The 24,338-nt window shown below is 45.4% G+C and overlaps 1 protein-coding gene and 1 long non-coding RNA gene across 3 annotated transcripts in view; one reads left to right on the top strand and one right to left on the bottom strand.

Moving 5' to 3' along the window:
• LOC118931704 (uncharacterized) overlaps positions 1-22,856 on the top strand; it is a 29,912-nt gene extending 7,056 nt beyond the window's left edge. The window contains exons 2-3 of the long non-coding RNA XR_005032475.2: positions 16,697-16,832; positions 22,505-22,856. This is a non-coding gene — a long non-coding RNA (uncharacterized LOC118931704). The remainder of the gene's footprint in view (positions 1-16,696; positions 16,833-22,504) is intronic.
• MS4A8 (membrane spanning 4-domains A8) lies at positions 10,177-24,083 on the bottom strand. Of its 2 annotated transcripts, none has more exons than XM_036924411.2 (7): positions 23,845-24,083; positions 22,863-23,079; positions 19,537-19,659; positions 16,736-16,795; positions 15,618-15,752; positions 10,675-10,788; positions 10,177-10,497 (listed from the first exon to the last, which is right to left on the bottom strand). In XM_036924411.2, the coding sequence occupies exons 2-7, from the start codon at positions 23,070-23,072 to the stop codon at positions 10,393-10,395; spliced, it is 747 nt and encodes a 248-aa protein (XP_036780306.2). In that variant the 5' UTR covers positions 23,073-23,079; positions 23,845-24,083; the 3' UTR covers positions 10,177-10,392. The 2 variants fall into 2 exon arrangements, with proteins under 2 accessions (XP_036780306.2, XP_036780297.2); XM_036924402.2 differs by having other exon boundaries at positions 22,863-23,082; positions 23,845-24,068.
• Between the last annotated feature and the right edge of the window lie 255 nt (positions 24,084-24,338).

Here is a 24,338-nt window from a genome sequence, read left to right on the forward strand (position 1 = left end):
GATGCTGCCTGATTCATGAATCACTTAATAAAGCCAATTAGATCCTCAAATTTCCTCACTTGAATTTTTGTTCTTTAACAGCTGTCTTGTAACCTTTCCCTCCATGAAGACTTCCTTGAACTCTCCGGTCAGAATAAATCTTTGAGACCCAAATGTCTCAAATGTCAACTGCCAGTTATTATGGTCTTAAGAGATCACCTTTTCCTTTAGTTTCAATGGACTGGCTAAAGCCCCCATCCTGCGTGTGGTGGCCATGCTTCCAATAACCTGGAGGCTTTTTGGCTGTGGATCATGCCTTTCTTCATTGCCTCTTGCCCCTCTTTCCCTGCTTTCCGTGCATTACTGATCTTGCTCATACTTTCCTCTTCCAGCTGTTACTCCATGGGCTGTGTCATGGATCATGGCTCTTTGCTTTGGGTGAACTGCATCCCCTCCTTGCCCTGCCCCCTGGAAAAGATATGTTGGCATTCCAGTACATCAGAATGTGACCTCATTTAGAGATAGGGTCATTATAGAGGTAATTAAGTTAAAATGAGGTTGTTAGGGTGGGCCCTAATCCAGAATGACTGGTATCCTTGTAAAAAGGGGAAATTTGGACATAGTCCAGAGTAAAATGAGGCAGAAACTGGGTATTTGGCTGATGAATTTTCAGAGCAAAATGTGAGGAGGTTGATAGAAGTTAGGTGCAATTCATCAAAACGATAGCCATCTAAACAGAAGTCAGGACCAATTGTCCATGGCAAAAGGTCAATGGAAGAATGACTGGGAAGGCTTTTTGGAGATCCTCTGGGCTGCACCTCTCCCATCACAGGTCCAGAGTAAAATGAGGCAGAAGGATTTCAAGGGAGGGGCCACTGCTGCCAGGTGCTGCCCCATGATAGGGGCCCAATCCCACCCCCACCAATCCTCTTTCCAGAAGGCAGGACACCAGCCCCTGTGGGCCATAAAGTTTTGGACTTGCTCAGGACTTTCACCTCTTTCTCCTACCCTCTTTCTCCCTTTTGGCATGGTAGTTTATCCTAGGCCTGTCCCACCACCATAATTTGGAAGCACAGAACCTGTTCTCTTTCACAAGTTCACAGCTGGAGTCTCACACTTCACTGATTTAGTTGATAGTTTAGATGAGATTTTGGGCATGGACTTTGAAGTTGATGCTGCAATGAGTTAAGACTCTTGGGGCTATTGTGATGGAATAAATGTATTTTGTATACAAGTAAAACATGAATTTGGGGGGAGGCAGGGGCAAAATGCTATAGTGTGAATGTGTCCCCCACCCCAAATTCACATGTTGAAACCTAACCCCCAAGGTGATGGTATTAGGAGGTGAGGCCTTTGGGTGGTGATTAGCCCTCATGATAGGATAAGAGGGCCCAAGACTGATCACCTTCTTCTGCCATGTGAGGACATGAGAAGTCTGTGACCCAGAAATGGCCCTCACCTGGCCCTGCTGACATCCCGATCTTGGATTTAAATTCCTGTTGTCCATAAGCAGTTTATGGCATTCATGCTAAGACAGAGTCATCAGCATAAGGATGGGCTTTAAAGCCTGGAGACTGGATACCATCATCAAGGGAGTAAATACAGCTAAAGAGAGATCTCATAGTAATCCGATGAGAACCAAGGCCAAATCCTGGGAAATTCCAATGTTTAGAGGCCAGGGCAAAGAAAAGGACTCTGAGAAAGAGCAGATAGCTCTGCAGGGGAAAATGCAGATCTTGTGAATGTGGGGTCCTACACACCAAGTGAAGAAAGGCTTACAGGGCAAGGGTGCAACCAAATGAATTAAATGCTGCTGGTAAATCAAGTAGGTTGAGCACTGAGGACCCGCTATTGGTTTTAGCAACACGGGGGTCATTGGGGTTTTGACAAGGGTGGTTCTGGTGAACAGATGTAAACACCCGACTAGAGTGGATTCAAGAGGGATGTGAAGAGAGGCATTGGAGACAGCACGCAGAAGTTGCTTGGAGGAGACAATTTCTGTAAAGGAGAGTAGAGAGTCAGGGCAGCATCTCCAGGTGGCTCTGGTGGCAGGCAGAGGGGAGAAATGACAACATGTTTGGGTGCTTTTGGGAATAATTCAGTCAATTGTGAAAAATGATGATGTGGGAGGAGTGAGGAGATGAGGGGGTGGAATCTGGATCCAGGTAGAAAGAGGCTGGATGTTTCCCCTGTAATAACTGGAGGGCAGGCAGGCTGTGGTCACAAAAAGATCCAGTCTTTGGTCAGGGCTTGTAATGCTGCTCTGAATGCATTCAGTTTATTAGGGAAATGGGAAGCAAGATCATCAGGTGAGAATTGGGGAGGATAAGATATGAACTGGTCATCTAGCAGTTGGGAGAGAGTGTAGACTAGGGAAGTGAAATGGAGCTGCTAGACAGAAATTCCAGGCACTAAAAAGGCAGCTGGTTTGGGTAAACCATTGTTGGGATATTTTCAGAGGAGTACATAGAGGTGAGAGGGGGTTGAGTGATTTTAATGAACCTTGGAGTCTAAGCAGAGCAGTGAGGAAGGAGTAGAAGACAAGTGAGATGGTCGGAGACTGATGACTGATGGGTTCATTGGCTGAGAACTGTAGGACCTGGGGCAGTGAGCCAGATAGGAGGCAGGGGTTGGAGGGAGGGACAGGGAAACTGGGGTATGGGAGGGCCACTTGTGGAAATGACAGCCAGGGTAGGTGTGACCTGAAAGTGAGTGAGGTGGGGTGGAGGAAGGGGTCATTGAGGGGCAGGAGAACTCGTTTTTTTTATAGTTAGTGAAAAAGGAGGTCGTAGAGGGAGACACTCTCAGACATGTTTCTGTTCTCCTTTCCCCACTTTCTCTGCCCTGTTGGAGTTTGCCCTTCTTTGTGTGGGGCTGATGGTTGACAGAGGAAATGCTCTTCATTGCCTGATTATTTATTTAACATCAGGTTTACTTCCTGACTGGTTTGTGTTTTGTTGAACAATATTTGCTGAAACTGTTAGAGCAGGTAGATAGCTAGACTTAAGCAGCGAGAGGGAGGTGGACTTCTGTCAGATTTTTGCTGGTCCCAACACAGAGGAGAAATTGACCCAAATTTTACCCCCAAATCCATTAACATATTAAGAAATCATGCCCCTCCATCATTAACATAGTAAAAAAATCACACCTCCGTGCCTTGACAGTTCTGATGAAAACCAGATACAGCCAAAAATCTGTCAATGAGATGTGTGGAGCAAGCCCAAACTCCAAGGAAACCACACCTGTTCCCTTTGAAACCTAACTCCACTTAGCAAATACTCATCTCTTTTTACATAAAAAGGCTCCCTATTGTTTCCTCAGTGAGACTCCCTCTGGGTCCGCCTGTGCCCAAGTCTCCCGCATGTACTATTGCTTTCTCTATACTCTTGTTTTCCAAATAAACTTTTAAGGCTCACCACTTTTTGCATCTTTTCTTGAATTCATTCTCATGCCAAGCCCAGGGACCCGTCTCTAAGAAAACCTGTCACCCGGTTCCACTGGAGATCAGTGTTTGCACATCTGCTGACATTTGCTTACTTTGCCCTTTTTCATTGCTTGTCAAGCCCAATTTGTATGAACAGGACCTTCCCCTAACCATAGGCATGTGCTTACAGCTCCCATCACCAGGGGAGCCCCTGATCACCAAGGGCGAGAGAGGTGGGTGAGTCCCAGCCAATTCGTTCCCAGCACAAGTGAATACCCTGGAACATGATGATTCTAGCACACATCATCACTGATAACATCATCACATGCTTTCTTTCTGTCTTGGGGCCAGGACTGATGACATGACAGGATGCGGTGTTCAAAGAACGTGGGCTTTGTAGGCAGAGGATAGACGTGGATCAAATTCAGCTACACCTATTACCAGTGGTGTGGACTTGGGCAAATTACCCTTTCTGACTCCCAGAGTTTCAGATTTCTTGTGCTTAAAACATAGATAATGCCACTCTGTATTGTTTAAATATGAAATTAGATAATGCAGGTGAAGGGGCATTGCACAGAATAATTTGGTAGATATTAAGGGTTCACTAAACATTAGTTCCTTCTTTTTTTCAGAAGATTGTGTCCCTTCTACAGATGTTTATTCAGCATCTACAGCCCTGTACAGTGTTCACAGTGGAGGGTCAGGGGTATTCTGTGATGGCAAGATGACTTCTGGCAGCCTTTAGACTGGCTCAGGGGTTAGGAGTAGCCCTTTAGGGAGTTTTACTGGCTTCTTACTTGTGCGAAGTCTAATCTTGCTGCTCCTGCTATCATCACCTCTGCATCTGTATAGCCTCTTTCTATTGACTTCTGGTTGCTGATTTAACTTTATAAGACATAAAAAGTGTATTGACAGTAGCCGCACCTTGGTGGGAATGGGGGAGAAGGGGTGAAGAAAGGGATGGGGAGGGACTTGGACCTCCAGAGGCTTTGACAGGAAATGGATGGGCTGGGACTGAGTCTTATCCAGTATTCTGATTGTCAGGAGCTGGTCCAAACCGCCAGACTGATGACACAGTCTGGGCAGTAGTCAGAGGGAAGGGACTGCACGGCGGCCTTCCCAGAGGAGCAACCCCGATATTCCTCCTGCTCAAAATGCCCCTCCTAATACATTTGCTTATTTTGGTTTCAATTCAAGCTGCCCCTTCAGGGAAGAGGCCATATCCAATTCTCCCTGAAAATTTTAAGTACTGGCCCCAAAGGAAATTGGAAAAAACCACTACTGCCCTTGAGACTACCTCCGATTATGGGAAAGTGAGACCCCATGAGTATTGGCTCCAAGTTTATGGGGAAAAAGGTATGGAAAATTTACCTGGGTTGAGGTCCCTTCCCCTGCCCCTACGTGGCTTCCAAATGACATATTCAATGATTAATGGTGACAGGTGGGTACAGAGAACAAATGATATTCTTGGCTAGCCCACCAAAGAACAACCTGGCAAACTATAAAACAAATGAGAACAGCGCATTACCTAACTCCAGATCAGAAAAATCTCCATTGTAAGTCTTCCTGAAAATGGGTCCCAGGCACACTCCATAAAATTTGTCCCTGCCTAAAGGTCATCGTGTCCTTTTAGAGAGAGCCTCTTTCTTTCCTACTGGAGATGAAGAATGGGAGTATAACTATGAAAGAATGAGGGTCCTACATAAAAACAATAGAATAGTGAACTTTAGATAGTCATCTGTAAAGAAACCAAGAGTCTGGCACCTACTTCACCTTTGCAAGATTTTCTAACCACAATAACTAGAAACAAAGCTTACTTAGGAAAAAGTAGACCACTAGGATATGCCAATGCGATTTAATCTCATTTTCCAAACTCATGTAACCATGCTATATATCAAATGAATGATTGATATCTGCACTTTACTTTATGTGATCAAAGAGTATATAAGCAAACTGCTACTTTTCATTAAAGGCCAGGCTCAGCTTTTGCTAGTGTCTGTGTTCTTAGTCATTCGGTCAGTCACTGACGCTGTCCATCCTTCAGGGACTCCTGGACTCGCTGGAGCTGGACTTCAGCATCTGATTGCTCAACTCTAAAGGGGAGGGGCCATCCTTTATCACCCAGGTGATACCTTGGAGAGTATCTTATCAGACCTTCACTTAGACATAATTCATTCTTTGGAAAAGCTTTTCTCTAGAATTGTCTTGAGGATCATGTGGGCTGCCTTGGGAGGCACCATCATAATATACAGCATATAAGGTGCTCAAAAAGAAGAAACAGTCATTTGAGAAGATACTGTTGAGCAGAGGTTCTCAAATTTGAGTGAGCATTAGAATCACCCAGAAGCCTTGTTAAAACAGACTGCTGGGGGTGAACATGTAACATATATAAAGAACTCATAAGCCTGAACAGCAAAAAATCAAATAACTTAATTAAAAAATGGGTGGAGGATCTGAACAGGCATTTTTCCAAAGGAGAAATACAGATGGCCAACAGGCACATGAGAAGATGCTCCACATCACTCATCATCAGGGAAATGCAAATCAAAACCATAATGAGATATCACCTTGCACCAGTTAGAATACAAAAGACAAGAAATAACAAGTGTTGGCAAGGTTGTGGAGAAACGGGAACCCTCCTACACTACAATATAAATTGGTGTGGCCACTGTGGAAAGCAGTATGGAGGCTCCTCAAAAAACTAAAAATAGAAATACCATATAACCCAGTAATTCCACTTCCAAGAATTTACCGGAAGAAAACAAAATCCCTGGTTTGAAAAGATATATGCACCCCTATGTTATTGCCACATTATTTACAATAACCAATATATGGAAGCACCCAAAGTGTCCATCAATAGATGAATGGATAAAGAAGGTGTGATAACATATACACAATGGAATATTATTCAGCCATAAGAAAAAGAAATCCTGCTATTTGGGACAACATTGATGGACCTAGAGGGTATTATGCTCAGTGAAATAATACAGGCAAAGAAAGACAAATATCGCATGATTTCACTCATTTGTGGAATATAAGAACAAAACAAAACAAAATGAACAAAATAGCAGTAGATTTACAGACACTGAGAAGTGACTGATGGTTACCATGGGGGAGGGGTTCGGGTGGGGGAGGGGGATAAAAAGGCACAAAAATTCTCAGCCATATTATTAGTTGATCACAGGGATGGTAGTACAGTATGGAGAATATAGCCAATGATTCTGTAATATTTTCCTATCTTGACAGATAGTAATGGCACTAGGGGTGAGAATTTAATCATATGGGTAACCTGAACAACTTTGTGTGTACTTGAAACCAATATAAGATTGTATATCAATAATACTTCAATAAAAAAAAAAGTAGATTGTGGGACACCACCCTCAGAGTTTCTGAGTAGGTCTGGAGTTGGGCCAAAGAATCTGCATGTCTACAGGCTCCCAGTGTTGCTGATACTGTACATATTGGGATGATTATACAAGACACTCAAGCATCAAATGGAAGTTTTCATTAAGTTCTTGTCCACTTCTGATATGCCTCTACAAGTTTTTGAGGGCAATATTGCTGAAATCTTGGTTTTTCTTCTGAAACCCTTTTTCACTTAGCCTTACACATCTCAGTAAATGGCTGTTTACCTAATTTCTTGAGCCCGAAACCTTGGCATTGCTCTCAATTTCCCCTTCTTCTTCTGTTCCCCCCACAGTTCTTGAGCGCTGGAGATCTCACCTCCAAACCATGTCCCAAATCTGCTTCTTTGTCTTCTTCATCACTACCTAGTCCTGGCTTCAACAGAAGGTATTGAGCATCCATACCTCTGGGCACATCTCCTAAACATGTTCTCATGCTCATGGCCCCCTTCCTAATTGGTTCCAACCAGGACCCTCTGATTACCCAGGACAAGAGAAGGCAGGTGGATCACAGCCAATTCTTCAGCACTGTGAGTGACTATCTTAGAACATCATGATTCTGGAACACAAAGGTCAATTATTTTATCATCATCATCATCATCATCATCATCATCATTTATCTTCAAGGTTGGTCCACTGTTCTGTGAAGGGCCAGATGGCTGATATTTTTTAGGCTTCTCAGGCTTTCTGGCCTCTGTCACACTACCAAATCAGCTGTTGTAGCACAAAAGCAGCAACAGATAATATGTAAACAAATGGGTGTGGCTGTGTTGCAATAAAACTTTATTTACAAAATCTGGATTTGGTCCATAGGCCTTAGTTTGCCAACCCCCATCCTGGATTATCACTAAATCTCCTCCTGGCCCCCCTGGTTCCTGCCTTCACCCTCCTCCTGTCCTTTCCCTATGAAGCAGGCAGAATGATCTTTCAGACCATACACCAGATTACATCGCTGTCCTATGGAAAGCCGTCCAGTGGCTTTTCGCCCTAGGAGAAAAAACCAAACCCTTCATGTGGACTCTGTCTGCTTTGCTGGTCCCTTCTTGGGACATTCTGCATCTCTGCCACTACATTCCAGCTGTGCTGGCTTTTACAGTTCTCTGAACACACCAAGCTCTTTCCTCCTCAAGCTACTTTGCACGGGTTTGCTTCCTGCCTGGAATGGTTTTTACTGCACGGTCTGTGTGCTAGTTCCTTCTCAATCTTCACATGTCCTCTTCAGGAAGGCTTCTTCCATTCAGAAACTCTGCCCCTCCTCCCCTTCTCAGTCAGGTCTATATGAGCATACTAGTTGTTTCCATGTCACTTAACATACCAAGTGACTTGCCTGTCTCACACTCTGGCATGGAATTCCCAGGAGGGCAGGAACTCTACCTGCTTCATTCACCACTGCGGAGGTAGCACAACAGGCTGAATATAACATCACTGAATGCCTGAGGGAAGAGGTATGTAAGGGATCCTTTCCTGGAAATAAGAGGATACTTTTCATTTTAGGAAATAGTCTGTGAACAGCTGCTATGTGCCAAGTCTTATCCTGAGCCTGGCAGAAAAACCGGGAGTGGTTGAAGACATTGTGCCTGCCAAGCAAGGTTGAGTCCATCTGAATGGTACACACTGTGGGCAGTGAGTCCTGGGAGGAAGAAGTCAGGGAAGTATGGTCATAGCATGGCATTGGGGCGGTGGGCCTGGGGAGCACGTGCATACCCTGGGGAGATGTGGCATACCCACTGACACAGTGCACCTTCCAAAGACCGAATGTACTTACCCAGTGCAAACTCCCGAAGTTCTTAGGGAGGTTGGGAGGGGCCGTAATGCTGAAAGTGTGAATGAGCTACTGTGAAACATAAAGTCACAGTTTTATTTTTTTCCGACCACAATACAAAAATCAGAAATTTCTTCAATCAAGATTTAAAAAAAATCTCAAAGTTAAACCCTGAATGTCATCACTGCCAGTCAGCCACATTGTGTGATTGTCTTCCCTGTTCCCTCCACACATCTGCTTTGCACCGGACACTTCTGGCCATCGGAACCTAAGACAGCTTCTCTGTGGGAGTGGCTCTTGAACTTGCCAGGTAGAGGAGATGGGGGCAGGCGTAGCAAGCAGGAAACAGAATGGCCTCTTTCATAAGAAATTCCAAATTGGAGGAGAATGAGTCCTGGGACCCTGGGCTTGACTGGAAAGTGTATAAACATTTGCAGCACTTTTGCGCACTGACTGGCACATTCAAATCTCAGAATCTCACTCAAGATTTGAACTGCAAGTCCCTGGGAGAGGGCTGGAGTACATAGGCTGAGACGAGGGCCCAGGGCAGCACCTTGTGAGACACGTGAGAAAGAGGATGAGGAGGGCAAGGGCATGTGGACAAGCTGGAGCAGAGTCAGAATAATGTTTAAGAAGAGTGGTTGGTTGGGTTGAATCCTGCAGAGCGCAAATGAGATAAGGCTGGAAACAGAACTACTGTGCAAGGAACTGGTGACTTGGGGAGAGCAGTATTGTCACTGGATAGGGAGTCGGGGGAGGAAGCCAGTGGAGAGTGGTGGGAGCTCAGGAGGTAGAGACAGTGTCTTCTGATTTCAGGTGCCCTGCTTTCCCCACCGTGCCCTGCTACTGCAAGTTGCTCTGGACTCGTCGTCTGGAGTTCTGGTTCCAGTCCTGCCTGTGCTCTGTGCTGGGCTGGGGCCTTGGGAAATTTTCTGTGCTTTCCGGTACAGCTGGCTGGGCCATAGATCTCCAGATCTTATGCCTCTTTTAGTTGTTATGCTCCATTGCTCTGGAAAGCATGGGAGCCAGTGGAGGTATGCGGATGGAAGCTTGTGGAAAAGCCCATTTTATTGCCCACAGGAGGCAGTGAGCTGTCACTGCAGGTTGGTGAAGGGCTCCTCTGTCATCAGGGGCCTAGCACACAGGACTAACAAGGTAGGTGGTAGGATAGGAAAGGGACTCTTCCTACAAGCCCGTGGTGATTTCAGCAGGGCAGATGGCAGGTGGCAGGTGGAAAGCCCCATCTGTCCGGAGAAGTAACAGGTGTGTTAGAAGATGCTTTCTCTGGGATGACCCACAGAGTAGGAGGTGAGACACATCAGGAGTGTTTGAGTTAACTCGCAGGTTAAGCAAGTCAGGAAGGAGGCTCAGAGAACAGAGTGGAGGACTGAATTTGAGGATCAGACTTCTGTAGAGTGAGAAGGTATGGAATCAGATGGGGCAGTGAAAGATAATGAAGAAGGTGGAGAGAGGGCCAGACTTGCTCTCCCCATCCAGCATCCAGCATCCAGCCACCCAGGAATGTATCAGACGGGACGGGCTCTCCTATTTGTGGAGCCCAATGTACTAACATTTCAGTCTACATAACAAATAGGTGAAGAATATTATATGCCCCATATTACATTTTTATTGTTTTTCTAAGGCCCATTCAGTTCTAGTAAATGATTTTCCAGGCTGAACTGAATGAAGTCCAGGATGCATGCAGTTGGAAGAAACATTTGTTTAGGTTGTCAGGGAAGGAGGAATCTGGGTTTCAGAAGCCCCAGAAGGGGAGGTCTTCTCTTGGTCTCACTGAAAGATGCTTCTAGAACCATTGGCTTTGCTCATGTAGAGACCTGGGCCTCGTTGGAATGAGTCATTGGTGTGTTCGCTGGTTCTGGGATGACTGCTGGGTTTGCCACGTAGGCATTTGGGAAGACCATGCCCATCTGGAAAATAGGCACACAGGAAGGGCACTTGTAAGGGTGCAAGAAGGAGTGGTGTGCACAGGGCCCTTCAGACACTGGGACTCCCACTCCCGGGTGGGAAGGGGAGGCAGGCAGAGCCCTCTAGCTTCCTCCTCTTTGGGGCATCTTTACCCCCAGTGAGGAGCCCCCGGGACTCACTTCATTCCGTCGGTAGCAGGCCAGTTGGCAGGCAAAGTGGCAAGATGCACACACAACACAGAACTCCAGGATACAGAAGATGAGCAGCAGGCTGGAAAGTGCCAATCCAGGGCTCTGGAAACAGAAGGGACGGGGATGTCATGAGTGCTGGTCTGGGAGTCTCAGGTGTGGCCCTACAGTGGACCATCTCTGGCTTTGAGGAAGTCTCCTAACCTCATCTCAGCCTTGTGCGGAAAATATCTCACTGGGGTTTGTGAGGGTCCAAGGCTGTTTGTAAACTAATTGTTATTTCAATACTTACTACTGGTGCTTCTCTAAGGGAAAGGGCAGTCAATTATTTAGGGAAACCATAACTTGCCTCAGATACAGGGGATGAGACCTGAGGTGGGGTCTGGAGTTATATTGAAACAATGGGACTTTTGTGTAGGAAGTGGATAGAAATTTAGGAGCATGGACGTGTCACAGAGAGGAAAGTGAGATGGTCAGAGGAGCAAGATGGGACTTTCTCTCCCCAGCCATCCCTCCAAGAACGGTCCTAACAGGACAGGCTTCTCCACGTGGGGCGCCCAAGGTACTAACATCTCAGTTTATAACACAGATAGATGAAGGGCTGATCTATAACCAGAGTATTACATACCCATTACATTTTTATTGTCAGTGATTGCTGGAAGGTGGGAAGGTGGAGCTTTCCTGTGGGCAATAAAGGCTTTATAACATAAGGGTGTCTAATCTTCTGGAATCAGTGGTTCCCAGGGCTCTGATGTAAGCCTCCACCATCACTCTGAATCTTTAGAGAAAATCAGCTACTGAGACAAACTTCTTGGCTTGTGACAGTAGCATTGTGTGGTAGGAGGTGATGGGGGGCTGTCTTAAGCTTGGGGAAAAGGGTTAGCGAAAGGATTCCCAAACAACTCAGCAGCAGCAGACCTCACCTAAGGACCAGGAGGAATCTAAACCCTCCCCTTGCTGTTCTTCAAGAACACCCAGGAGTATGGGGTCTCCCACAGTATCTGGGGAGAGAGTTTGGTGGAATCCATTTTAGTCTTAAAGGATAAGGGACAAATGATCGGATGGCTATGTGGATTACAATTACATGAAATAATAAATATGAAAGTAAATGTGCATGGCACATGGTAGGTGCCAAATAAATGCTGGTGAATTCTAAGTTTTAAAATGGCATTGCTGATCCCAGCTGCCCTGGGAATTCTCTCGTGAGAGGCCTCGCCTTAGTGCTTTCCCCCCTCCTCCCTCTCTGTTCAGCAAGCATTTATCAAAGAGCTGTTTGGTACCAGCGGCTGCGTTAAAGCACCTTGAGAGGCACAGTCTAGTGTGGGGAACAGATGCAGATGTAGATAATTGTAATGCACATCAGACAGGGTAAGAGCTGTAACAGAGCCAAAAGAAAGTGCCTTGGGGCACTGAGAAGAGATGAATTCTTACCAGAGGACTTAAAGAGGGTGGGGGTAGGAGAAGGGGTCCCATGGGTAAGGGGTCCCTCAAGCAGCATAGATTGTCATTATTTGAAGGGCGTTAATTCATGCTCGTTGAGCTCCCAGAACACTGCATCCCTTGGGTCATCATGTTGTTCTGAGGTCATCACCATCTTTCTAAGGTCAGACGGTGGCAGGACTGAGAGAAGCCCAGCTCTCTCCACCCCAGGGCACTGGCTGTGCTGCCTGATTTAGTCTTTCCCAAACCTCTTCCTCCTCCTCTCCATGAGCTCCCCAACCAGCGTCTGCGTCCTCATTTCTTACACTGGGAGGTCCCTGCCTCCTTGGCTGGTTCTTTCCCAGTAGGAAAAGACCTAAGTATTGCCCAGTGCCTGCCTCTCCCGCTCGATGGGAGCGGCTGGAGTTCAGGATGCCCGAGGGATATGAAGGACAGTGTGGAGGCGGGGGTGTTAGGTAGTGTTGGCTGGCTGGTTGGTATGAGCACACCCTGAGTGCCCCGGTTCTTCTTCGTTATCTTGAAAATGCATAGTTCCCAGCCTCCCTCTTTATTCCTACCAAGCAAGAGAGGTAGCGAAATATGTCTGATGTGCCAAGGTCAGAGATTCCAGGGGTGGGCAACCCAGGGCATCTCCGTGGTAACAAAGAATGTCCAGATGGCAGGCCTTGCTCTCCTAGGGATGCTGGCTGTGCCAGGAGGGGCGGGGCCCCAGAGAGTTGCTAGGCTACTCCCTAAGCAGTAAAAGCCTGGAGACCTCAGTCTCCAGAGGCAGATGCTTTGTCCAGTTGGCAGCAGGGTGCCGTGACACAAGGCGGAGCAGAGCCTCTGGGGAGCAACAAATACCTGGCTGAGGAATTTGGACTTTAATCCTAAAGCACCTGAAAGCATAATATATTTCTGGGAGGCAAGGAACTCAAGGTAGATAGGTTGAAAGGTTCTCTGGGAAGGCTTTTCTTAGGAATATTGGAGAGGAAAACATCCTGGGAAGGATGCTCTGATGATGTACAAGTTGACAGTCAATGGCTACCATTTATCGAGTGAGTATAGGATATACCTAGGATGTTCACTTGTTCATTTGAAAAATGTTTATGAAGTGTCAAATATGTGCCAGGCATGGTCCTAGTATCCGAGACATGGCAATGCAGGGAACAGAATGACATCCCTGACTTTATGGAGCTTGCATTCTGGTGGCAGGAGTCAGACAGCAAGCATGTGAATTGTATGGCTTGTTAGGAGATGTTTATGGCTACAGAGAAGTGGGGTCCTAGGATGTCATGGGTGGCTGTGCAGTGGGCCTCCTGGAGAAGGTGATTACTGAGCAGCAGCCTGCAGCTGCGGAGGGCAGGAGGGTGCTGTGGGGACAGCTGAGGGAAGGGTGGTCCCAGTGGAGGGAACGTCCAGGCCCGAAAATGGAAACATGCCTCGTGTGTGAGGAAACACCAAGGAGGTTAGTGTGGCTCAAGTGGGGAGAGCCAGACGGTGGGTAGTAGAGTCTGGGGTCAGAGGGCACCAGAAGGCCGGTGTCTGTTGGCCACTAGCAGGAGGTTCCTTTTGGTTTTGTTTTGAGTAAAATGAGAGCAGTGCAAGGTATTGAGCAGAGAAATGAGTGATGTGATTTTATAGTTCAGAAAGGCTCACTGGCTGCTGTGCTGACAAGAGCCGCAGGCGATGAGGGTGGGAGCAGGGAGAGCAATTAGGGGCTGTGCAGGACTGAGCTGAGAGGCGGTGGTGGCGTGGGCCAGCTGTGCTGATGAAGGAACAGGTGAGGGGTGGTTGGATCTGGAGGCATTTTAAGGGTAGAACTAACAAGATTCCCTGAAGAATTGTCTGGGAGGCATGAAAGAAATAGAGGGGTCAATGATTACTCCAAGGTTTTGTACCAAACAACTGGAAGGATGCAGTTGCCCTCAACTGGAAAAGGGAAATGTGAGAGAGTTTGGGAAGTAAAGTCTGGAATCAGATTTGGATATGTCAATTTCAGGCTGCTGAGTGACAACCGAGTGGAAGAGACTGGAGTTTGGGAGAGAGGTCTCCGCTGTAGCCGTTCTTCTGGGAGCCGCTGCTGGGGAGGTGTTTCCAGTCACCTGACTGGGTGAGATTGCCAAGGCTGGGCGTGTAAGAGAGAGAATGAAAGGGCGGAGGACAGAACCTAAGAGGGTGTGGAAGAGAGAAGAGCCAGCCGGGGAGACAGAGAAGAGAGCAGCTGCCAAGGACGGGGAGCCCGGAGCTGTGTGACGTCCATCAAAGAGGAGGGGTGGCTGGGCCGGGAGGGTTTTGGAGAAGTGGGGCCGAGAGTCTGATTATAGAGGGTTCACGAGAGAACATGAGTGAAGAGAAATGCAGATGGTAAGTGGAAACAATTTTTTAAAGAGTATTTCTGCAAAGAGGACCAGAAAAACAGGGTGGCAGCTGGCAGGGGAAGTGGACTGAGAGTAAGTTTGTTTGTTTTTTAAGGTGGAAGAAAGAAAAGCCTGTTTCTAGGTTTATATTCCCATAAAGAGGGAAAGCTGGTGATGTAGAAGAGAGGTGGGCTTGAGGGAGAGCCTGGAGTGACGAGGCTGGGTGGGCTGGAGAGGATGGGCTCTGCTGTGCAGGTGCAGAGGTGGAGTCCTCTACAGGTGCATCCTTCCCTTGGGTGGCCACGGATCTCATGCGGCTATTGAGCACTTGAGATTTGGTTAGTCCCAAACTGAGACGTGCTGTCAGTATAAAATACACACTGGATTTCAAAGACTTGGTCCCCCAAATGCAAAATATCAAGTCAATAACTTTTTCATCTAGACTACATGTTGAAATGACACTTTGGATATATTGGGTTAAATAAAATACATTATTAACTTCACTTGTTTCTTTTTTTTCCTTTTTTAAGGTGGCAACTAGAAAACAAAGTCACATGCATGGCTCTTATTACATTTCTGTTGAACAGCACTGGTCTCTAGCACTGGTTGGCAAATTACATTATGGGGGCCAAATCCTGCCTGCTGACTCTTTTTGTATATAAAAGTTTTATCCGAATACAGCTATGCTCATTCATTTATGCATTTTCTATGGCTGCTTTTGCACTAGGGCAGTGTTGAGTATTTGCAGCCGAGCCTGCATGGCCTACAAAGCCTTAAACATTTACCCTTTGTCCCTTTACAGGAAACTTTTGTGCCCCCTTATTTGCAGTAATAGGCAGGAAGGCAAAAATATGAGTAGAGTTGCAGGTTGGTGGGTACATATAAATCCATTACATGATTAGTTGCCTTTAATTCTTCCAATGATGTCATAAGATAGTACTGTTTTACAAAGGCAGAAACTAAGAAGAATCATGTGCTTAAAGTGACACAGCAATAAGGCTACAGGCCAGGGACTTTAAACTGTTTCGATTCTGACAGCACCTCCTTTTCCTACAGTGCTTGGTGAAGAAGCTTGTTTGTCAGCCCTTTTCCAACATTTTTCTAAACATAGCTATGCCGGAACCCAGAGGAGTGCTGGCCGAGGAGGATACTCACATAAATCCAGAAACTATGAATACAGTAGGCACTGGAGACACAGACGACGTTGATACTTAAATCTGTGATGAAGAGCATGATTCCAATCACAGAGAAGACAGCACTGGTGATGTTGAAGCCCAAGCCGACATTCAGCTGAAGAAGACACAGAGGGGTGGGGGGGCGAGGAAAACTATTGGAGCTGAGATGAACAAGTACTTCTTAATGTGAATCCCTGGAACCCTAGGTCTGTAGCAAGGTGTGGAGGTAAATTAACGTTGGAAAAAAACTGGGTTGTGCCAAGTTATACAGGTCTTTACTGCAGGACTTCTCAGACCCTTTAACAGGGATTACAGACTAAATAGAGATTTTTCCAAGTTTACATCATAACCATGTTCACAGAGTATCTTGCGGAACAACTATCTCCAAGAATAATCTTTGGGAAACACCTGATGCATTTTTTCCTATAGGCAGGAAGTTTGGCCCCAATGTCACTCTATGATTCTGGGCTATGTGCAGAAAGACATGCCCAGAATTTTGAGCTCCCCTCTGGAGATTTGCAAATAGATCTCATCTGGTATAGGGACCTGGCCATCCTGAGGACCCTTATCCTAGATAACCTGCTTGTGAGAGAAAACAAACATACTTCCTAGGCCCATTGCTAGGGGATTCCAAAGCCTCGTCCGTCCGTGTTGGTTTGCAGAGCTGGTTAGCTGGATTCCTCAGGGAAGCAGGTGTCAGCGCCTCTGCTGGCTGTCCTGCAGAAAGGGCTGGAGGCCTGCTTTGTGTGCTGCAGGCATCTCTCAGCCTCCTGCTCTGCTGGAGGGGAGCCCTGGGCCCTGGGAGCTTTGTGCCTCTTCCTGTAAGAGCCTTTAGGAAGCTAATTCTCTGTCTCCATACTCTGATGCCTTAGGTAAGTTAGCTGTGTTGCCCTTCCCTCCACTGAATCCTCTGGATTCTTTCCTACTTGTGACTGGCCAGGTTCATGAGGTCCTGTGTGTGAGTGTGAGCAACCAAGCACATGTGTCAGTGCGCTGGTCAGAAGTAGGCACGAGGATGTGTTTTAACTGTCTTTTCTCCCTTGTGTGCCTCTCCTATAGGTCCGCAGGTGGGAGAGCCCATCTCAGCATGTGACTTACCAGGCAAAGACTTCTTGGATACTTTTCTGCTGCCACGGAGAGGGATCCAGAAGTGATGAACTGGTACCGAAGAGAGGGGTTTAGAAAGAGCAGAGAGGTTAGTGCCCTCGTCCTGGGCCCCATGACCATGATTCACCATATTCTTTCACACACCCTAGGTGCCCCTGCTGGGACTAGCTCAACGTGGGTGGATGGAAGAAAGGGTGGAGGGAGGGAGAGAGGAAGATGGAGTTGCTTATACCACATGACTGGGCAGTGAAGCGGGATAAATGTAGATTTTAGGATCTAGCAAACCTGGTTTTAAATTCTTTCTTGAAACTCATGAGATCTTGGGCAAGTTATTTATTTCTCTAAGTCTTCATTTCCTCATCTGAAAAATGGGGAAAACTACATAGCTTCCTAAGTGCCACTGTCATGAGACAATTTATGCCTTGCTCCTGGTTATTTCTTGTACACAGTAGATCCTGCACATAGTGGAGGCTCAAGAAATGTGACTTTTTTTCTTGCCTTTCATTTTCCCACCTGCATGTCTTGTTGGTTTCCCACCTGTATATCAGGATTCAGTCAGGCACGAGAGTTCCGGAGGGAGGGAGGAAAGGGTTACCAACATCTTCACTGTTTTTGGATATAATCCCACCAGTTCATGACCGTCTACACCTCTGGGTGAGTACTTCTTAGTTACTCAGAAAAAAGTCGTATCTCTGTGATGATGCTGAACATCAGGTCTGAGGATAATGATGTAGATTGTGTGCGTCTTATTTCAACACTGGTATTCCACAGGCAGAGTGCACGTGGGATCACCTGCCATCATTTGCCCAGTGTGGTAACAGAAGTCTGAGATGCATCAGCTATTTTTAGCAAAAGCTTTGCTGAGAGCTCCATGAAGTGCATCTGTGGGGACGAGGGCACCGACCTTGCCTATTTAACTACTACCCAGCCCATCCAGCACTATTATCACTCTCATTTTACTGATGGGCAGACTGAAGCTTAGAGATGTTAAATTACTCACCCAAGATCATCCAGTAAATAGCAGGGCTGGGAATCAATCAAATCAGTTGCCTCCAGATTGCATGCTTTTAACCCTCACCCTACACTCACGCCTGCTCAGGGTAGATAGATGCCTGTGTCATGGACAGGAAATGGTTTTATAATGAAAAATTACTCTGGCTTCTGATGCCTTCTAAGGGGAAACAGACAGTTCTGGAGTCAAGAAGGCAACAAAGAATGTAACTGCACAGCAAAAAAAAAAGGGAGGGGAGTCATTGGGGCTGAAAGGAGCTGAGTGACCTGGCAGAAGGGGAGATGGCTTGTGAGGCATTTGAGATGCCAGGGCCGTTGCTGGGCACTTAAAGATACTCAGTAGAAGCGAAGGCTCCATAACAAGCTGTTTTGTGGCGGTGGTGTTAGACCTTCTCCACTGCCCCAAACTCCGTTAAAGCTGGTTATGCAGATGCAGGTGTAGAGGCTGTCGGGGAGGGGTGGGGCTGAGGGCCAAGGCTGGGTCTGCACAGAGCAGAGAGAAGACCACAGCCTCAAAGATGAGACCCAGATGGCAAAGAGAGAGCAGATACTCAGAGAAAGATGCTCCCAAGAATGCAAGCCCTGCCATTTTGCAGATTTGTGGGGGTACAGGGGAGGGGAAAAGTCTAGGCTGTTTTATTTAAATCTCATGGAATAGGGTGACTTTGGCTCAGATCTAGGTTAGTCTGGAGTTTTCCTGTTTGTGACAAAAATTGTATTTGAATCACAGATAGGTGTGCAAGTCAAGGGACAGACTGTATCACAGGGAGAAAAAGGAAGTGGATGGGTAGAGAGGGGAGGAGGAGGAGGGACTGAGTGTGTGTGTGGTGGGGGTGTGCACAGGGGAGGATGCTAGAGACAATGCAAAAGAATCCTAAAGCTAATGAATTGGAGAAGACAAAGGACCAGTGGTTCCCACCTTCTATGGAATCAAAGATCACTCTGAAAAATCAGATGAAAGCTATGGACTTTTCCAGAAAAAAAAAAGTACACATCTAACATACCAAATATTTTGCCAAAATGGGGACTCCAAGTCTACTTGTGGACTCTAGGTTGGGTCCCCACTGCTTTGCGTCTAGTCTGCGGCTGGGCAGCCACTGGTGGAAATGTTTTCTCCTGGAGCTCAAGCAGTGGGTTATGATGAAACAACACGGGATGGCCATTCCCAGTACACCTCTTTACACACAGGTGATTTTGTGTGCTTTAGAAAAAGGTACCACCTCTGGGTCGCTCAACCAGAACAAGGTTCCCACCTCTATGGGGGGCTGGTCAGAAAAGGTGCCTGCTCTGTGTGGGTGGTGTCTTACAGGACTGTCATGCCATGGCCCAATTGTCTCTCCTCGAAATTTACCTTTTGAGGTACTAACTTCCACTACTGTAGAATATGACTCTCATTGAAGGTAAGGCTTTTAAAGAGGTGATTATGGTTAAGTAAGACTATTAGAGTGGGCCCTAATCCAATATGCCTGGTGTTTTTATAAAAGGAGATTAGGACACAGACACACAGGGACTGCGTGAAGACACAGGGAGACAATGGCCATCTATACGCCAAGGAGAGAGTCCCCAGGAGAATAACCCTATAGGAACCGTCCAGTACATGGCATTTGTCATGGCAGCCCACGCAAACCAATATGCTTGGGGAAAAAGGCTGAGCTGAAGTCACACCCTTGCTGCCTTGGTTGGAACCTTCTCTGGGGTGCAAGCTACACAATGGGACAAGGGGCCCTGAGTGTGCTGCCACTTACTGGGAACTCACCTGCAGGGTGACTCATATTACTTACCCAGATGCCTCCCCAGTAGACAAAGCCTCCAAAGAAAGAGACGGCCATATAGAACCCTGAGATGAGAATCGGCAAGATGGAGCCAAGGCCAATGTGTATCAGGCCGATCATGATCTGGATAGCCTGTCAGGGGAGATACAAGCTGAAGCCTTTGCTTTTGAGGCTGGATCCTGCCTGCTCACTTGTGCCTGCTTTTTATCTGAATGAATGCTTTGCTTTCCTGGTCTAAATAGTAATGTGGAAAATATAAAAATGAAATAAAACTTCCCATAAAATTCCTCCACTCAGAGAAAACATCCCCTTGCATTTTGGCGTATAACCTTACATTATTCTTTTCAAACATATACATTGGTAATACAAAATGGCTCTGTATATTTAACTTAATATTTTATCATGAACAACCATAAAACTCTTAGAAGAAGACATAGGCAAAAATCTCTTGAATATAAATATGAGCAACTTTTTCCTGAACACATCTCCTCTGGCAAGGGAAACAAAATAAAAAATGAACAAATGGGACTACATCAAGCTAAAAAGCTTCTGTACAGCAAAGGACACCATCAACAGAACAAAAAGGCATCCTATAATATGGGAGAATATATTTGTAAATGACATATCTGACAAGGGGTTAACACCCAAAATATATAAAGAACTCACATGCCTCAACACCCAAAAAACAAATAACCCTATTAAAAAATGGGCAGAGAATATGAACAGACACTTCTCTAGGGAAATTCAGATGGCCAACAGGCACAGGAAAAGATGCTCCACATTGCTAATTATCAGGGAAATGCAAATTAAAACCACAATGAGATATCACCTCACACCAGTTAGGATGGCCAACATAAAAAAGACTAGGAACAACAAATGCTGGCGAGGCTGTGGAGAAAGGGGAACCCTCCAACACAGCTGGTGGGAATGTAAACTAGTTCAACCACTGTGGAAAGCAATATGGAGGTTCCCCAAAAAACTTAAAATAGAAATACCATTTGACCTGGGAATTCCACTCCTAGGAATTTACCCAAAGAAAACAAGTTCTCAGATTAAAAAAGACATATGCACCCCTATGTTTATCGCAGCACTATTCACAATAGCCAAAATATGGAAGCAACCTAAGGGTCCATCAGTAGATGAATGGATAAAGAAGAGGTGGTACATATACACAATGGAATACTATTCAGCTATAAGAAAGAAACAAATCCTATCATTTGCAACAACATGGATGGATCTAGAGGGTATTATACTCAGTGAAATAAGTAAGGCAGAGAAAGACAAAGACAAATATAAAATGACTTCCCTCATTTGTGGAGTATAACAATGAAGCAAAACCGAAGGAACAAAATAGTGGCAGATTTACAGACTTCAAGAAAGGACTAGTGGTTACCAAAGGGGAGGGGTGGGGGAGGGAGGGTGGGGAGGGAGGGAGAAGAGAATTGTGGGGTGTCATGATTGGTGCACATAGTGTATGTGGGGTCACGTGGAAGACAGTGTAGCTCATAGAAGACAAATAGAGACTGTGGCATCTTACTACATTGATGGACAGTGACTGCAATGGGTTATGGGGGGGACTCGATAATAAGGGTGAATGTAATAATCACATTATTTTGCTTGTGAAACCTTCATAAGAGTGTATATCAATGATACTTTGATAAAAAATATTTTACCATGAACACATCCCTATAGGATTAAGTATTCTTCAAATATGTTTTTTAAGGGTTGCCCAGATTTCATCATGTGAATGTTCTGTGGAGTAGTTAGAACATAGATATTGGGCAGATAAGACTGTTACTATCTTTTTCTATCATAAACAATAATGAGATGAACATCCTTGTAGATAAATCTTTGTGCTCATCTCTTATTTCTTAAGATATTGTTTTGGATTGAATTGTGATCTGCCTTTCACCCACCAGATTAATATATTGAAATTCTAACCCCTGGTATCTCAGAACATGACCTTATTTGGAAATAGGGTTGCTGCAGATGTAATTAGGTAATATGAGGTGTATAAGCATAGGGTGTGTCCCTAATACTATATGACTGCTGTCCTTTTAAAAAGAATGTCATGTGAAGAGATACATGCACATGGGAGAAAGTCATGTGAGCCAAGATTGGAATTATGTTGCCACAAACAAAGGACGTACCAGAAGTTAGAAGAGACACCTAGACCTGATCCTCTCCTAGCATCTTCGGAGGCAGCATGGTTCTGTGGATACCATGATTATGCATTTCTGGCCTCCAGAACTGTGAGACAATAAATTTCAGTTGATCTAAGTCACCCAGTTTGTGGTAGTTTGTTATGGCAGCCCTAGGAAACTGCTACAGATGTATTCTTGGACAAAGGGTATTTATACATACAAACATACACAGGTATGGCAGCAAATACAAATGTATAATTTCCTTAAATTTGTACAAATGACAGCAAATTATATGCAGTGTCTGCCCCTTAATTTTTTCCATTAATGATATATCTTGGGATATGTCCACATCATTACATAAAGAGCTTCTTGATTTTTTTTTATAGTTCGATATTCCATTCTTTGAATGTAAAATACATTGATTTAAAGAGTATTACTTTGATGGATATTTTGGTTGTTTCCATTCTTTTGTTACCCAAACCATGCTGCAATAAATAAATTCATACATATCACATTTCTCATGTAAATAGGCATATCTGCAGGACAAAGTCTCAGAAATGAAATCATTGGGTATTTTGTAAATTTGGCAGATACAAATCGCCCTCCACATAGGTTGTATCGATAGACACTTCCATGAACAATATGGGGGCTGGAGCTAGGATGTGCGCTTGGGCAGTCTGGATGAGAATCCATGCTTGTCACCATACAGCACTGCAGTGAAATGGGCCTCTCCTTGTCCTAGCCGGGACAGCCTCTCAGGGGGGAAACTGTTGTGAACTCTCATTATGTTGGATGTCTAACTTGCTTTTTTTCTTTTTTTCCCTGTTGATCAGATCCCATTCAAGTGCACTGGGTTTACAGTCCACCTTGTGGCTTCCTGGGCCCACTTTCTTCCAGAGGCCACATGGATCAACATGGATGCTGACAATAACACCAGCATTTAAGTTTACCACTTTTTTTTGTTGGTTTTCTTCCACTTTCTTGAAATGTCTAAGTCAGAAAATACGAGGCCCCATACTGAGGCCTTGGTGATGTTGCTCAGCTGAGCTTTCTAATGGACCAGAGTTCGGCAAGGCTGGGTCAGCTCCAGTCCTGCTGGCTGGGTCTGGAGCTTCTGTATTTCCAAGCCTCCCCCCACCCCTCCAACTCCAGCTGTGTGACCACTGGCCTGCAGAGTGAAGTCTCACTTACCCCTAAGGTTTTGCCCTCTTTCAAGCCTTTCTGCGCAGGTTGCCCAATCACAGATGGCATCAAACCAGGTGGGTTCACAGGAATCAGCTGGACTTGGGCCTGGCTTCTTGGATACAAGGGCACCTGAGCCATGCCCCCTGGCATCACAGGATATGTATTGTGTGGCGGTGCCACAAACATAGGATTGTCCATGGGGCTTACTGAAGTCATTGAATTCCTGCTGTTCGAAAATAAAGGCAAAAGAGTTGTCCTTCACATATGCACTAATGTTGACACCGAAAAGGACTTTTGTCTCCACCAGCTCATTTGCGCATCTCTACCCCTTATGAGTTAATTAATCTCGTTTTTGAAATAATATTAGATATCAGTTATAGGACACTTGCAAAGTGCCAGTCAGTGCTTTACAAACACATCTCTTAACCTCACACCTCCCCAGCTTTACAGATGAGAAAACTAAGGCCCAAAGAGGTTAAGTGCTAATGGAGGGCAAGGGTATCTTTTTCATTTTTACATCTCATAATGCTTAGCATGCACTACTAGGTATAGTACTTTGCATATAGTAATACTGTCTTCAGCATTTCAGAGGTGAAAAGTCTCTTGGAGAATACTGAGTCCAATTCTCTTAATTTCTGGAAAAGGTAACTGAGGCTGGGAGAGTGAACATGGATCCCCCGAGATCTGAGTCATATAAATATTAAGTGGAGATCCTCCACCTCAAAGGAAACTCCACTGTTAGTGCAGGGCACATATATTCATTGGATGTCTTATCTGCTCAGTTTTCTAGACTACTTGTGAATTCTGATCAGGTTTTAAAAATTTCTTTTTTCTTTTTTGGAGCAGACCCAAAAAAATCTGGTACGTACAACAAACTCTGCCATGGGCTCCATCTCACACCCAGACTCATCATAAATGTTCTTTGGCAGAAACACCTTATCACCATCCTTCCATTATCCACAGAAACCATTCAGTCAAGCATACTCACTTTGCCTGGCCAGCAGCTAAGGTCTGTCTTGCTCCTGTTTCCAGTTCTCTTCAGTAGGCAACTTGTTTTCCCACCTTGGGAGAATGAAGCACTGGGTTTGGTTGGGTGATGCCTTTAGAAAGATCCAAAGTCCTCTCCACTTTTGCCTAGGTGCAGGCCGGGTCACCAGCTGCTTAGAGGTCAGCTATCCCCACCCATATTTACTTCCTGTTTTGGTCAAGGAGTCAATTAAACGCAATTCAATTGAGCAAGTGTTTAACAGTATCTGTGTGAAGAAAGCATTGTACAAATGTCCATGGCTGTAATGCAACATAGAATAACGTAAATGCCATAGTAGAGAAACAAGAGTCATCATAGGAGAACAGGAGAAACCGATTTACTGGATTTGAAGAAAAGAGGGAAGACTTTAAACAGAAGGTGAAATTTTGAAATCAATAAACTGTATGAGAAAAGAGGAGTCACAGCATGTGAAATGAGAATTGCAATCAATTTAA

Source organism: Manis pentadactyla, chromosome 9, assembly GCF_030020395.1.
Source record: "Manis pentadactyla isolate mManPen7 chromosome 9, mManPen7.hap1, whole genome shotgun sequence".
Classification (NCBI taxonomy): domain Eukaryota; kingdom Metazoa; phylum Chordata; class Mammalia; order Pholidota; family Manidae; genus Manis; species Manis pentadactyla.